We start from the raw sequence: 16,548 nt of genomic DNA, 5'->3' as shown, positions 1-16,548 counted from the left end.
AGTCAATGGCAAAACTCCCACCGTCTTCACTAGTACCAGAATGTTACCCTATACTTTGAAGAAGGCTGGGTGGTACGCGAGCCGTACCGCGCCGCCGAAAGCCCCCCACCGCGAAACTCTGCCGCCGAAAAGGGGCAAATGGCGGCAGGGTTTCGGTGGAGGGAATTGTTCCCCCCATGTAACCCTGCTGCCGCTGAAAGTTGAGAACTGCTGCCCTATACTACCAAAACCTTGTAGGAACACTTTTAACACCAAAGGGCTCTACAAACTGATATCCAAACTAGAAGGAACACTTCCCATATCACTGAAATGCAACCACACCTGGACCAGGAGGAGGCAGCAGTTTGACAGGAACACTACACAATAGTTAGTGTTAAAAACTGACCTTATCTAAAAAGAGATACATTACAGTGCTAAAAACATTGGACTGTCTACAGTATACACCGGCTCCCAATGTTGCTAACAAAAGTGGATCTGCATATTATTAACAATGATGGACATTTTCTGAACATTTCCTTTTAGTATAGGCAGATTCTAACAATATATTTGAGATACTAAATGAAAGAAGATTCTTCAGAATGTTCCACAGCTATTCTCTTTACACCACTGATTGAGCATTTAACATTTAACTATCTTCATTAGTATCCTAGATCCCTAGTCTGACACCAAAACATTCTTTGTTCATAGCTTCCTCAAAAAGTCACTCATTCACTTATAAAACTAAACAAAAAAAACCCTGCAAAGCAGAAACCGTCTTTCTTATTCATAGTTCTGATCATATCTATGAAAATTCATCATTTATATTTCCTGTTGTAAAACTTAACTTGCCTTCCTCCTACACCCTATAAATAGCAACTATTCATTAATTCTCTAATGTCTGTATTCCAATACTATATATGATAATGGAATTAAACACATTACTGTTTAGATGAATAAAACGTGGTTAAAAACTCATTAAGCTGCCACATTCACTAAATATCTTCCACCAGTTTCCACTACATTTATTTACATGTATATTGTACTGAATGAAAATTCATTGGAAAACATATCTACAGAATACAAGTTACATGGCAAGTACAACCAAGAGGTCCAGTTTAAATTTTTGGCTTCCCTTTAGTTTTTTTCTGTTTTATTTTTGTATTTAGTACTTCATCTGCAAGTTAACAACAACAAAATTCATTGTATTCATGGAATCCTGGTGTGAACTTTTCTTCTCCCTCTTGGGGCAACTTTTGTTAGGAAGAGAAAGTAAAGTCAACGGCAAACAGTATTTTAATATACCAGATACAAGCTATCAGGTACATAATAAAAAATGTCAATGCAATGGACAAGCTTGTTGTTTACTATATTATTGATCAGGTGTATTCATTATTGCAGGGGGAGGCTTTAACAAGGTATTCAGGGTTAACACTAAGAGTTGCAACAAAGAAAGAAAAAGGAGGAAAGGGAAGGAAAGCATGAAAGAAAAATGAAAAGTGCAAAAGTTAAGGTATGGATGTCCAGGGAGAAAGGTAATTACATTTCCCATAAATCTGGCAAACCAAGATATAAGAGATCCTGCACAAGTTCCCAGGGGTAGCACAATTCATCCGGGTGGCTGATACTTGAAAGGATAATCTTCTCCCTAAGTGGGTTACCATGAAGGAGAAGGGTGGGAGCTGCATATGGTGAGATGAATTTCCCTCAGCACTTTGACAACTTTCAGTTGCACAAACAGCTCTATACTGTGTCCAATTGAAACTGCAAGGAGAATTTTAGGAAGATAAAATATAACAGTCACAGTTGGAACTTTGGCCAGGACAGTGGGGGCTAACACAGATCTCTTCTAAAAAGAACAATGGTATCTTTGATCAACCTCCATTTAATATCAATGCCTCTCAGATGTCTCAAATATAACGACACAGTAACAGAACTGTAGAAGAAACGGCCTTACGGTCCTTTTACACAACAGACTGACTTACTTTTCAAGGAGATCCTGTTTTGAGGTGGGAGAAGGATTTAGAAAAAAGTATTTGCTAGGATGAAAGTACAGGTTACGCTATGTTGTCAGTTTCAGCTCTGAATCCAACCATTTAGAAATGTGAATAAATGTTTGATTACCACCCATGGCAAATTATATTTGACAAGAGCCTTTGCAGAAAAGATAAATTGCTACTCTATGGCAACCCAAGGGTGTGAGAAGTTCTAGGGTGGCAATATCTTTCACCTTCTGAACTAGAGCAGAAAACTTCAGGGTAAGCACATGCTCTGTTTCATTTTACATTTTGAAGAGAATGGGGAAAAATTGTCAAATTACATTAGAGAAACTGTGGGTGAGATCTTTTATTGGACCAACTTTCATTGGTGAAAGAAACGAGCTTTCAAGCTACACAGTGCTCTTCTTCAGGTCTGGGAAAGATACTGAGGGTTTGTCTACACTTCAAACGCCATGCCGCTGTAGCACTTCAATGAAAACACTACCTATGCCAACAGGAAGGGTTCTCCTGTCAGCATAGGTAATCCATCTCCCTAAGAGGCAGTAGCTACGTCGACAGGAGAATTCTCCTATCAACCTAGCGCTGTCTACCTCAGGGGTTAGGCCGGTTTAGCCGCGTTACTGAGCGGGGGGTTTTTTCAAATCCCTGAGCGATGTAGTTATACTGACCTAATATCCTAGTGCAGACCAGGCCTCAGAAAGTCACAGCTAAACACAAGGTGGAACAAATTGTTTAATATACGTAATTAACACATATTCTAAGGGACCATTCCAGATGAAATGGCACATTAACCCCCCATATAATAAAACAAAAAAAAAAGGGGGGGGCGGTTAGTGGGTTACAGATTGTTGTAATATCCAGTGTCTTTATTAAGACCATGATTTTTAGTGTCTAGCAAAATTTATGACATTAAGTTCCCAGACTCATCCTTTGAAGGTGTTGTCCCCAAAGGAAACCTGCACAAGGACTGAAGTCAGATATGGAGTGATCGTTTTGTGAAATGTGTTCACCCACAGGTGATATGGTGTTTCCATCTTTCATCATTTTTCTGTGAAAGTTCATTCGAGAGTGTAGTGACTGTCTGGTTTCACCCACGCTACTGGTATTGGAGCATTCAGTGCACTGGATGAGGCATAGCATATGTTGTATGATAGACATGTGTAGGAGCCACGGATCTTGAAAGATGTTTTGCAGGGGGTATTGATCATTGTGGCAATGGAAATATGTCTGCAGGTTGTTCTGGTGGGTCTGGTGCTGCTTTAAGTTGGGGTATCCTGGTTTGTGGGGAACCTGCTTAGTGAGAGTGGGGTGTTATTTGAAGGCCAAAAGAGTGGCTTCAGGAAAAATTTCTTTCCCAGACCTGACGAAGAGCTCTGTGTAGCTCAAAAGCTTGTCTCTTTCATCCACAGAAACTGGACTAAAAAAAGATACTACCACACCCACATTGTGTCTCTAGTATCCTGGGACCAGCATAGCTACAACAATGCAAATAAATTATGTTATGTTACAATGCTCATTTTGCCATTTACTTGTTTTGTTAGAAAGTATTTCTCTCAATATACTTTATTATCCAGATCAGTGGTTCTCAACCTTTCCAGACTACTGTACCCCTTTCAGGACTCTGATTTGTCTTGCATACCCCAAGTCTCGTTTCACTTAAAAACCCGGCCTTTGTCTTTCCGCACTGAGCCCTAGTGAGTCTAACGCTGGCCCTGGCAACCCCATTAAAAACAAACTCAACCCCAGATTAAGAACAGCTGATCTAGTATATAGAACAGTATAAACGTCTGTATGAAATTTTAATTTGCACTGACTTTGCTTGTGCTTTTTATGTAGCCTGTTGTAAAACTAGGAAAATATCTAGAGAAGTTGATGTACCACCCGAAAGAGCGCTGCGTATTCCATGGGGTACATGTACCTCTCTTTGAGAGCAACTGTTCCAGACAACCTTGAGAAATCGTCAAGTCAGTTATTACCCGGATTTAGCCTACTCAGCACTAACGTTCAAAGTGTATGCAGGGTTTGGGTGGTTAGAGAAGGGGAAGACTATTAAAGCTTCAAAAAAAATTTCTACACTAGAACTTTTTTGAAAGTTCCTCACCACCACAAATGTCAGTTCAGTTCCAAAGTTTCCCAACTTTGTGAGTCACCATCACACGCAGAGCTTCTGATGATTAAGAAGTTTATGTCATGAATATTTATTTGGGGAACCACTGCCACCACCACTCCCACTGGGAAAACTCTAGGCAACAGTACACAGCCCACCACTGGAGTCCACTCCTCTATTAAAAGAAGCTTTTTTCCTTAACAGTCAGGGATGATGTAACTGTTTGCATCAAAACTATATTCCAGGCAGGGCTGCTCCCCACAATCAGAGTGGGCATAAGATCTTAAATAGGGTTTGTTATTCATCTCTGCAGTTAACCTTTAATAAATTTTAAAAGGTAACACTCACTGCTGTGTGGTGATTTTAATCATTAGTGCCTGCCCCTGAACTTTCAGAGCAAACACATTCCATTAGAGACAGAATGGTATCATGTGTGTGTCACAGCCTAGATTTCCTATCTAGTGGAGGAAAAAAGATACTATGCACCCAGTCACCTGTACAAATAAAGTCAGTACTATATCTAGTTTATATTTTATTATTCCTCAGTAAGAGACACATAAGCCAAAATATGCCTCTCTCAAGCAGCTGCAGAGATGATGCTATGACAATATTCTGCTGGCCAATGGAATATCTTTGCCATCAGAGCCCAACAGAAAGATAGCAGTGAGAAGAAAAACATCACGCGCAAACAAAAATAGAACAAAGAATTATTCTCAGATTATTCAACCCAGATTTATCATCACAGCTGCTAGTTCGAAGGCAGACTGTACAGTCACAGAGGCTACTCCCTGGAGATACCCCAGCAAGCAAAGAAGGTCTAGGAATAGTGCCTTAGTATAAACTCCAACAATCTCAGAGATAGCAAGGACTGAGGCTTTTCGTCAGATATTTGCAAATGGAACTTGCTTATCGGAAGATCCCAAACTTTGTGCCTTTTGTATCTATCTCAAGGTAGTAGGCAACCAGGAATTTTTTCAAAACCTGTGTATCTACATTTAAATACATTAAAATAAAGCTTTAACACGATAAGTAAAGCAGAGTAAAGCAGAGTACAAGACCTAATATTCTAGACACTTGAGAATTTAATGCAAGCACAATTTTGGGCAGGAATTTGGGAATCAAGGAGTTAAGCTGTGATACAGAAGCATAAACCCATCTCAGCTCTGATTAAGCAGGGTACTCATAAAAACCAGAGGTCAACATGAGAAAATATTTTCTGAGTCATCAGGGGAAAGATTACTCACTGTGCACTATTCAACTTACTCATCACAGTATGTTATGGACAGAACTGTTCACCATGTATTCATTAGAAAACTGTGACCTTTCCTTTGAGGAAAGCAGAAGGCGGAGGAAACAGTCATACTTTCAGTTTTGTATGTAAGCCAGTGGGAGGCTGTATCTGTAACACCAATGCTCTCTCCTCCCACTGTCTTAATTAGTCGTGTAGGGAAATATAGGTATGTTTCACATCACCCTCCCAGGTTCTTTTAACATCTTGACAGGCATCAGTGTGTCAGCTGAGCTATTATGCAAATTAAGCACTCTAAGGACATCCCAGTTTTCCTATTGTACACAAAATAAGCAACAGTCCTTTACAACAAATAAAATCATACCATAATTAAACTGATAACATCCATTAACATGAACATGTATAGTCTAAGTCTTTTGCACAATACAAAATTATTTTGTGAAGTGAGATGAAGTCTGGATGTAGTAGCAAATAAAAAATGCAAATTACAATGTTAAGTCCCACAACTGTGCTATCAAACAGCAGCTCCACAATACCTGAGCAACTTTGTATACTGCAAATATGATTCTCCAGCATTCATGTGGCTTTCAGAAATAATTAGTGGGGAGTGTTTTTTTCTCCTCACTCCCCCACAAATTCTCTCTTATGATGTTTGCACAAAAGTATAAGCCTTGAGAAACTGTAAATAAGGATGTTTCTAAACAAACAATGTCAAAAACTGATTTTTGAAGTCACCCCATCCTGCTTCCTAGATACCAAGAAGCAAGGGAAGTCAGTGGTGAAACTAAGAAATGTTCTGCTGACGTCAAACAGAGCTGAGCTCTGAAACCACAACGGTACATACACCCTGCTGCCAACTAGAGTTGGAGCCAAAGAGGGAAATAAAGTCTATACAGTACAATGTTAGTAGGCCAGACACTGCAGTGTTCAAAGAGGATTTCTTTCTAAAGCATTATAGTTTTTTGCTGCAACGGTTGAAGTTGCAGGCTGTACACAAAAATATTATGGAGTGTGATCTCTTCAACATAGCTGCAGTATGAAATATTGATTAGCTCCAGATGAACCATTCACTTCTGTATCACTGTGGGAAAAATATGAAACCCAGAGAGGCCACTTTAATGACAGGATATTCAGGTTCTACTGCATTTCTTAAATCTCAGATAACGTATGCAGATAGGCACCCTACCCACTACATTCTGTAAAAGCAAGTCTGCATACTCTGACAGTTAAACATACACGTGCAACCTAGAAACAGTTGGCCAAGTTTCTCCAGATAATGGCTTTATTCCCACCTCACAAGTTGTAATATTAAATTCAGGTTTCATTTTTTAAGCAAGGAAGTTCAAACAAATATCACCAACCTATTCCCTTCTTCCTGATTAAGCCCTAACTTATGCAAGAAAATACTTATTGCTCCATATAATCAGCTTGGAGAGAGAAGTGAATATGTGATAACAAGGATGAAACTAAAGTGGTCACCATTACACTTTCAGTTTCTGTCAATTCAAGTGCAGCACGCATGCACACATAAATGACAGAGCTGCCCAAACAGGAAAAGGCTGCATTAACTAGGGTGTGCTGGAGGGCTCAAGCTCTGGGAGCAGGATAATCAAAAATAGCAAGTTCTAGTACATGCAGGATGTTTTGGAAACCACAGCCACATCCAACAGCACTAGAAGTCAGAAAATAAGTATGCAGTGGTCTCCCTGTCACAAGCAAGGTAGTATATAATTGCAGTAGCATCAGCGTTACCAAGATTAAGTCCTAGCATGTCCTCCCTGTGATGTATGACACAAACCCCTAAACACTACAAAGAAAGCCAACAGCACCCAAACCAATTTTAGAAGATAATTCCTGACTTTCTCTTTGCAAACCAATTCTCAACCTGCATTTTTATATGGCAGGAGATATATATTTGATGCTGAATGTAGACTGGCTTTGCACAAATATTTAACCATATATAAGTAGATTAACTAAGTTTCTCTTTGGTGAGGCTTTCACTAATTTGAACATGGATACTCATTTTAATGGGTCATGTATCTAGTACTTTGATTCAAGACAGACAGAAAAAGGCAGTCATTTGTAATTATTTAAAAAAAACACTACATACACACACATTAGAGAGGGAAATCAGTGTCATAGTTGAGATAAGGTGTGGATTAGAATGTGTAGTCAACCAAAAAATTGTCTTGGAATTCTCTTTAGACAAAAAAACGTAATTTACATGAATGCTCATTTAACAAAATCATCAAGGAGAGCTGCAATTGTGCAACCACATACAAATTCCAAAACCCTCCCTTCCCTATAGGGAATTAAGGTCTCACCCACCCCCTCTTTATCCTCCTTCCCCAACTCGTCAGAGCAGTTGGGACACCCCCATCCCAACCCAAAAGAAGAGCCTAGATTATTTGGGCACGTTTGCAAAATTACAAATTCTTCTTGATCCTAGACTGAAACAATTTAAGGAAAGTGGATCTTTATTAACCTGTCAGAAGAACTAGGGGCTCTTCAAGAAAACATTAAACTTTTCATTAGCTGTCCTCACCCCCATATTCCCTTATCTGTGAAGTCCAATCAATTTTAGAGGTCAAATCTCCCTTTTTTCCTAAGAGAAACATCACCCTGAGTTGAATGGACTGAAAGAACCCACCTTTTGCTATATTTCATCCTACAGTTACTTATTTATACTACAATAATTCAGATGCTACAAACTGCTACCCCCAAAAAGAAAAATCTTTGGAAGTGACAGAAAACATCCAATCCAAATCTGGGCTGAATGGGGAAAGAAAGGGGACTGGGGAGAATAGAGCAAGGTGGGTTAGAAGCAGGGTGCCAAAGGGCTTGAAGAAAATAATGCCCAACAGCATCAGGAGGGTTTATTTATAGAAAGAAATTGTTTGTTTGGGTTGGGGGGTCTGGAGGAAATGGGATTATCTGAGGACAAAGGGGTGTCCATTGACTAGAAAGGTGGGTGGTTTGGAAGCAAAGGGAGGTGTTGAATTGACAGGGGTGTCTCAGTGGCGATTTATATGCAGGAGCAAGGGAGTAATTGGGGATGAAGGCCAGGAAAGAGAGGTTGGATAAACCCAGATTTCTTCCATTGAGAGGATGGGTAATTCAGGACATGGAACAGGATGATTGGGGAACAGTAACAGACTGAGGATTTGGGGGGGGGGCCGCAAAGGCACCCAAGCAGATTAGGGGGAGTTGTTTGGGGGGCACAGAACATGAGACAAGAAGGAACAAACAGGAATTCTGTGGTAGGAGTGGGAACTACTTGGGGTTGACAAGACCAGAGGCTAGGCTGCCTGGGGTAGAGAGAGATGTTTTGGGCAGAGAGCATTTGGGTGGGGTGAGGGGGAGAAGGGTTTTCTTTGGCGGGGCAGGTGATTGCAGCTCCCAGGGATAAGGAGCAGAGGGGACAGTCTGTGGGTGACAACCCATGAAAGTGACACTGGGGAAGGTGACTGGCAAAAGGCTGAGTCTAGAGGGCCTCAGGGCCAGGGCTGACTTGGGAGACCAGGGTATCCTGGACAGGGCGTGCCTGACCGGGAGCAGATGCGGGGGGTGCCCAAGGGCAGGGGGCACCTAACAGTGCCTGGGAGTGGAACACCCGGGACATGGGGGGTCCACAGGCGGGGGGGGGGGGGGCTGACAGATCGGGCGAGTATCCAGGGAAGGGGGTGCTCGAAGGAGTCTGACGGGAAGATTTGGGACGGAGGGAGGGGTGCGGAAGACAGAGGGTCCTGGCAGGAAGCAGGGAGGTACCGGACGAACGGGGAGCCTGACGGAGGCTGCCCTGGGCGGGGGGGGGGGGTCTGGCAAAGAGCGGGGGTTCGGGGTGCCCGAGACGGGGGGCTCTGACAGGGAGCAGGGGGTGTCCCAGGCAGGGAGGGGTCTGACAGGGAGCGGGAGCAGGAGGTGTCCCGTGGGGGTGCCCGAGACGGAGAGGGGGGGCATGAGGGGAAGCGGGAACGGGGGGGGGGGTGCCCGGAGCAAGGCCCTTCGCCGGGCTAGGCCGATACTCACATAGACGGGCAGCGGCCAGGGGTAGACGGCCGGCTCGGCTCCCACGGGCGACTTCAGCCTGAGCTCCAGCCTCTCGCCCATGTCGGCAGCAGCAGGAGAAGGCGGCGGCGGCGGCCCCGCACCATGCTAGAGGGGCCGCTCGGGGGGAGGGGAGGGTGATGGGCCGGGGGCCGCTGCTGGGGGAAGGGGGCCGCCCGCTCCCCTTCGCCTCCCTCTATTGTAGTTAGCGGCTGGCCGGACTCTCCAGCGCCGCCGCCATCTTGGGCCGGCGTGAAGCGAGCACAATGAGCCGCCGGGGCCGGGCCCGACCAACGCACCAGACGCGGGGGGGGGGGTAAGGGGGCGAGTGAAGCGCGAGCGAGCGCGCGGGCGGGCGAGTCTTCCCCACCCCTCCTGTCCTCAGCTGCCCTCCCTGCTGACAGCCCCCACTCACCGGCGGGGGTGGGCGGCGGAGGGGGGCTGGCTTAGGGGGAGTGGGGGGGCGCTTTTCAGTGTGTTTTTATTCCGATTTGTTTGAACAGGGGGGGCGCTGTGATTTGTCACCCCTTTATTGTATGTTAAAGTTGGGGGGTCCTTGCGCCCCCCCTCCCCCAGCGGCCCTCCCTTTTCTAATGGGGGGGGTTGGTAAATTTCTGACGTTACCCTCCTAGCTAGAGGACGGGGCCGGGCGGGGCAGGGGGTTGCCGCCGCTTTTTGCTTTATTGGGAAGCTGGATCCCCACCCCTGGAGCGCCGCTGTTTATTTATTTATTTACTTATTTATTTATTTCTTCCGCCGCTTGGTAAGTTTCCCGGGGCGCACGGGGGCAGCCCCCGCCGCCAACAGCGGAGGGAAGGGGGTGCAACTGCGGCTGCCTCCCCCCAAGCGAGCTTGCAGGCCGGCCTAAGCGGCCCCCCAGCCCAGCAGCGGTGTGGGGAGGGCGGCTTCCAGTGCTCCCCCCCTCCCCCTTTTAGGAGAACACCAACAACAAATAACAACCCGGGCTCGCGGCGGTGCAGGGGCTCGGCCTGGAGCAGCCCGGGCGGGCGATGGGCGCAGCCCGCCGCTGCCGGCTGGCGCGCGGCTGCTCCAGCCTGTTCAGGCGGCGGCTTCCCCGGGAGCTCAGCTCAGCTCGCGCTCGCTCCGCGGTGGAAGGTACCAAGGCGCGCAGAGAGGGCGGGGGGGGAGGAAGATGACACCCAAAACGTGCAGTACATGCTGATGGCCGGGGCTGGGATTGTACTTTGCACGGGAGAGTGAGCTGCACTTAAGGTTGTGTCAGCAGTTCCCGTGGGGCGGGAGAAGGGGGGAGGAAAAAACCAACGCTCCCCGCCCGCTGCCCCCTGCTTTTCTGGATCCACAAGAAGCAGCCTGAACGAAGGAACCCAACTCCTCCTACTCCTCGCCTCGCCTTTCCCGGTCACTCTGCAGCCAGTCCCCCCGCAGCGTTCAGGCAGACAGCATCAGCTTGGGCCTCTGCAGTGTTACTTAAAAAACCAGACTAGATCAGTGGCCCACTTTTCATAGGAGAAGGCAAGCTCCCATCAGGAGGCACCCGCCTTCCTTTCCCCCCTTGCATAGTCCCCATCAACAACTTCATTTTAAAAGCTAAACATTCAGCAAGTGTTTTTAGTACATTCTTAAAGCCCCCCAGGTGCAAAGCCGTTACACACCACAAGTAGCCCTGTTGATTTCAGTAGGACTCAGGGTGACCAGATGCCCTGATTTTATAGGGACAGTCCTGATATTTGGGGCTTTTTCTTATATGTGGGACTATTGCTAATAACAGATGCCAGCAAGAAGGCTGAGGTGTTGAATGCCCATTTTGCTTCAGTCTTCCTTTAAAAAATAGGTAAATTGTGGCCAGATACTTAATACAATTATTATTAAGAACAAGGGGAAAGGAACACAAGCCAAAAATAGGGAAAGAACAGGTAAAAGAATATTTAGATAACTTAGATGTATTCAAGGCAGCAGGGCCTGATGAAATTAACCCTGAGTTATCTAAGGAACTAACTGAAGCAATCTCAGAAGGAACCCCTATCTTTAAGAACTCAGAGAGGATGGATGAGGTCGCAGATGACTGGAGAAAGGCAAACATAGTACCTGACCTGTCTTTAAAAATGGGAACAAAAAAGAACCAGGGAATTATAAATCTGTCACCTTAATTTTGGTACCTGGAAAGATGCTAGAACAAATTATTAAACAGTTTGTAAGCACCTAGGAGACAATAGGGTTATATAAGGAATAGCCGATGTGGATTTGTCATGAACAAACCATGCCAAACCAACCAAATTTCCTTCTTCAATCGTGTTACTGGCCTAGCAGATGGGGGGAAGCTGTAGATGTGATATATCTTAATTTTAGTAAGGATTTTGCCACAGTCCCATTCTCATAAGCAAATTAGGGAAATATGGCCTCGAAATTACTTTAAGGTGGGTGCAAAACTGGTTGAAAGATGCTATTCAGAGTACTTATCAATGGTTTGCTGTCCAACTGGGAGGGCATATTTAGTGGGGTCCCGTATGGGTCTGTCCTGGGTCTGGAACTATTCAATATTTTCATTAACTGAGATAATGAAGTGGAGAGTATACTTATAACATTTGTGAATGACATCAAGGTGGGAGGGGTTACTATTACTAGCACTTTGGAGGACAGATTAGAATTCAAAACGACCTTGACAAATCAGCAAGTTGGTCTGAAAGCACCAAGATAAAATTCAACAAAGACAAGTGCAAAGTACTACACTTAGGGATTAAAACTCAAAGGCACAACTACAAAATGGGGAATAAGTGGCTAGATTGTAGTACTGTTGAAAAGGATCGGGAGGTTATAGTGCAGTGTTTCTCAACTTTTTTGATACCAGGGACCAGCTTCCTATACAGTGCTAGGGAGATCTCAGGGACCAGTGCCGGTCCATGGACTGGTCATTGAGAAACACTGTTATAGTGGATCACAAATTGAATATGAATCAATGTGATACATCTGCTAAATAGGCTAATCTGGGGTATATTTACAAGAGTGTTATTTGTAAGACACAGGAGGTAACGGTCCTGTTGTACTCGGCACTGGTGAGGCCTCAGCTGGAGTACAGTGCCCAGTTCTGGGCACCACACTTTAAGAAAGGTATGTATAAATTAGAGAGAGTCCAGAGGAGAGCAACAAAAATGATAAAAGATTTTGAAAATCTGACCTATGAGGAAAGGCTTATTTAGTCTTGAGAAAAGACGACTGGGGAGGGAAGAGGATGGGGAACCTGATAATCTTCAAATATGTTAAGGGCTATTATAAAGAGGATGATGATCAATTTTTCTCCATGTCCTCTGAGGGCAGGACAAGAAGTAATGGGCTTAATCTGTAGCAAGGGACATTTAGGTTAGATATTAGGAAAAAAATCTTTGTAACTATAAGGATAGTTAACCTCCCTTGGAAGCCCATTCCAGAGTTTGTGGAATCCCTGTCATTGGAGGTTTTTAATAACATGTTGGACAAACATCTGTCAAGGATGGTCTAGACTTACTTGGTCCTGCTCAGCACAGAGGGCTGGATTAGATGATCTCTCGAGGTCCTTCCAGCCATTCTTTACAGGATGATCTGGGCCTTAGTGTTTTCATCAAAAGGGTCATTATAAGGGAAGGCAATGTGATATAGTGGATAGAGCAGTGGACTGGAAGTCGGAAGAGCAGGGTCTTATTTCCAGCTCTACCATTAGTCTGGTGGAAGACCTTGGGCAAGTCACTTAACTTCTCTGTGCATTAGTTTCCCCACCTGTAAAATGGGGATAATGATACTGACCTCGTCGGTAAAGCATGAACTGAGATGTTGCAGATCTGTGTTTTCAACAACAACAAAAACAGAGTCCAGATCTAATCTTTCTGGAAGAGTCCTACCATTTTTTTTTTTAAATCATATACATCTGTGCTCTTCATCCCAAAGCACTTTGCAAGCTATACACACAAGAATCACTTATTCCCCACTGAAATACAGCCCCCACTGGGTCAATAGCGTAAAAGCCAAGCTCTTCAGGCCAAGGACTGTCCCATTGTCAGTGTTTAACAAAGTCACTCCTTGTTGCCTTTTGAGTAAATAATGGCTCTGTTGGTTCTTGAATGAAGGGAATTTAATGCTAAACGAAAGTGATGGCTTGACAACCCTCCTGGCCAAAATCTATTTATCACTAGTACAGAGAAATCATGAGGGCACAGAAAGCTTAGGCCTTGTCTACACTAGCACATACGCCAGCAAAACTTTTGTCACTTAGGGGTGTGAAAAAAAACACTCCCTGAATGACACACGTTATGCCGACATAAGCACTTGTGTAGACAGTGCTATGTTGGCAGAAGACACTCTCCTGCCGACATAGCTACCGCCACTCATTTGGGTGGTTTTATGATGTCAGCAGGAGAGCTCTCGCCCATCGACACAACCCGGCTACACAAGCGCTATTACAGCAGAGCATGACATTTTTCACAGCCCTGGGTGATGTAGTTAGGTCGATCTCATTTTTAATTCAATCTCCATTCAGTCTTTGGCTTCTCCTGAGACTGCCAACCAATGAACCAAGGCATCAGTTATGCAAGTATTTTTTGTGAAATGGGCACATCTATCTATTAGGTTCTTCATTTTACCTCACATTGAACAACCAACCAATTATAATCAGTCTCTACTGACCTAAGCAACATTGAAATTGGAAACCAAACAAAAACATTTACTGCTCTGAATGCTCTGATGAATCCCTCTGAGTCATCACATTGTAATATATATCTGTGTTCTGAAAAAGCTGATCCAAGCTACCAGTTATGTTTAAAAATGTGTCTGAACAGCAGAGAGAGAGAGACAGGATTAAATGCATTTTTCTAAGATGCCTAAAATAATCATGCTGGTATTGTCTTCAGTGGCAGGCCTTTTCAAACTGAAGAGGGAGAGACTGACAAGATTTCCCTTCCACCAGTTGCATTCATCCCCTTTCTCCAGATACTGCCAGACAGTTATTCCTCCCTGAGATGGACTTCTGTCTCTGGTTTATAGATATAGTCAAGAGCATGAAGTCATTTTTGTCTGCAGAATGCACCTGATTATATCAAAGGGCTGGCGTTTCTAAAAACATTCCCTTTGTGTGCGCACACGCACGCACGCACACACACACACACCAATCCTCCTGCAAGTAAGGGCTTTCTTTCTCCCACTCCAGCAAATATATTTGGATCAAATCCATCCTGCCAACGCCAAACAAGACAACTGCATTAGTCACCAGCATTTATTAAGTGAAGCAAACTGGGGTGTGGCCAGGCAGGCACTGACTACCAGGTATCCCCAAGTTTGCCCACGGGACAGGAGGAATGTGTGTACTTTGACTGGTTAAGCCATGTATTTGCAGCTAAAAGACTAATGAAAAGGCACCCACCAAGTCATCAAACTGTTCTATGGCTCAGTGCATTATGACTTAAGATGGAACACTGCACAGGTAGTATACAGGCAAACTTACTGCACTGGTGTCATTGGGTCCCACTGCAGGACTTTATGGGGGCATTCGTACAAGAAAAAAGTGTATTTTTACCACCAGATAACTCCTCCTGCTAAATATTCCTCCTCCTCCTCCACTGACAGCTGTTTAGGAGTAATTTGCTCTTAGCATAGAACATTAAACTTACTTTTAGCTCTGATAAAGCAGCCTGGGAAACTTCAAAGCTGGGTGATATTAAATCTCTACAGATTTGTCCAGCAGGAGCATGGACTGCTAAGTGATGCAGTGAATGAGGCTACTTAACACAGAGTAGCTCCCTTGTCCAAGTTATCAGAACAATTCATTTGCTAATTTCATTCAGTCAGCCAGAGTCCCTTGTCGCCTGAGGGCGGGGTGGCGAAGAGTACACACAGGCCCCTAGGAATGGCATCTTGGCTCTCCCAGTTAGAACAAAGAAAACACTTTAAAACAATCTCCTCTTCAATGGGGCCGCAGCTGGTTAATCTGGCTCAGGCTGGGTGAGGTCTGTGACTGGAAGGGAGACTTCCAAGGAAAACCCCGGGTGCTAGTGCCCTACTACCTGACAGCAGGTAGCCCTGATGACTAATGCTCTTTGCACTAAGAAATACTTGTTACCTCATCCTCCACTTGCTTATTTCATCCACCCATTGTGTTCTTTTGTAACCTATCTATGGAGATTAGGTATTTAAAATCACACCCATTCCTGCAGTTTGACAGTGCTATGATCATTTTAGAGATGAGGAATGCAGGTGGCAGAGAGAAACTTGTCCAAGGTCACACAGGAAGACTGTGGCAGAACAGGGAATTGCAACCAGGCCCACACCACTGTCTGGCGCATCCTGCCTCTCATAACTTAGCTTGTAAACTCGTGAGGTCAGGGACCATCTTTTTAATAAGGGCTTGCACAGTGGTGTACTGATCCCTTATTGGAGTCCCAAAACACATGGTCATACAGATAAATCACACAGGAAGCAGAGCTAGTGATTCAGTAGGCGGTGCACATACAGAATCAATTGCCTTAGCAGCATTACACCACTGGATCTAGGAATTTGTGGCCAGTGAAGATCCATGCCATAGTCCTTGTCTCGAGCATAGGGTGTTAGCCCCAGTGCACTGCCAAAATTCCAACCTGGGCCTTCACATTTGGTTCCCCAAATTTTCCTGCAGTTTCTATTTGACAAAGAATTCACATTAACTTCCTATCCTGAACTGCAAGTGTCATGTTTCTGTGCTGCCACGTTTCAGCAGTGGATGAAGCCATTTTTTTTTAATATAGGCCCAGATCCTGCAATTGGATCTGTGCAGTTGGACCACCACAGGGAGCCACGGGGCTCTCCAAGGGTCTGTTCACCTGGATACAATTGTAGGATTGGGGTCACAATTTGTATCTGAGTTTAAGTCTGTCAAATGCTGTAGGATCCTCTGGATGTTATATACATGTAGCTAAAAGAATGCAGAAAAGTACAGGCTCACTTGCCTCATTCAATTGCGTTACCCATATAAAACGTACACACAACAGCTACACAAATGTACCATGCTCAGCCAGGGTTGTGCTGGATAGAACAGCAGAACCGTTGCCACACCCAGGTATTCTATTTGCATAGGAGCCCTTCATCAAACACCTGCAGATTATATTGGCAGAGCACTTGCTGGTATTGGGACAAACTCAGTTTTCCTTCCTTTTTGTGCATGTGTTCTTCTAAATGCAGAAGTCAACACGCCC

At 44.5% G+C, this 16,548-nt stretch overlaps 1 protein-coding gene across 1 annotated transcript in view; it reads right to left on the bottom strand.

Annotated features, from left to right (window-relative positions):
- Nucleotides 1-9,635, bottom strand: part of DOT1L (DOT1 like histone lysine methyltransferase) — an 86,713-nt gene extending 77,078 nt beyond the window's left edge. The window contains 1 exon segment of the mRNA XM_067557769.1: nt 9,362-9,635. Coding sequence (XP_067413870.1) covers nt 9,362-9,442 — 81 coding nt within the window. The 5' untranslated portion in view covers nt 9,443-9,635.
- Between the last annotated feature and the right edge of the window lie 6,913 nt (nt 9,636-16,548).

Source organism: Emydura macquarii, unplaced genomic scaffold (genome assembly GCF_026122565.2).
Source record: "Emydura macquarii macquarii isolate MOO-44397 ecotype Brisbane River unplaced genomic scaffold, CSIRO-AGI_Emac_v2 contig_306, whole genome shotgun sequence".
In the NCBI taxonomy this organism is placed as follows: Eukaryota; Metazoa; Chordata; order Testudines; family Chelidae; genus Emydura; species Emydura macquarii.
Note: the sequence above shows the minus strand (reverse complement) of the source record. Positions and strands in the feature narration are given on the sequence as shown.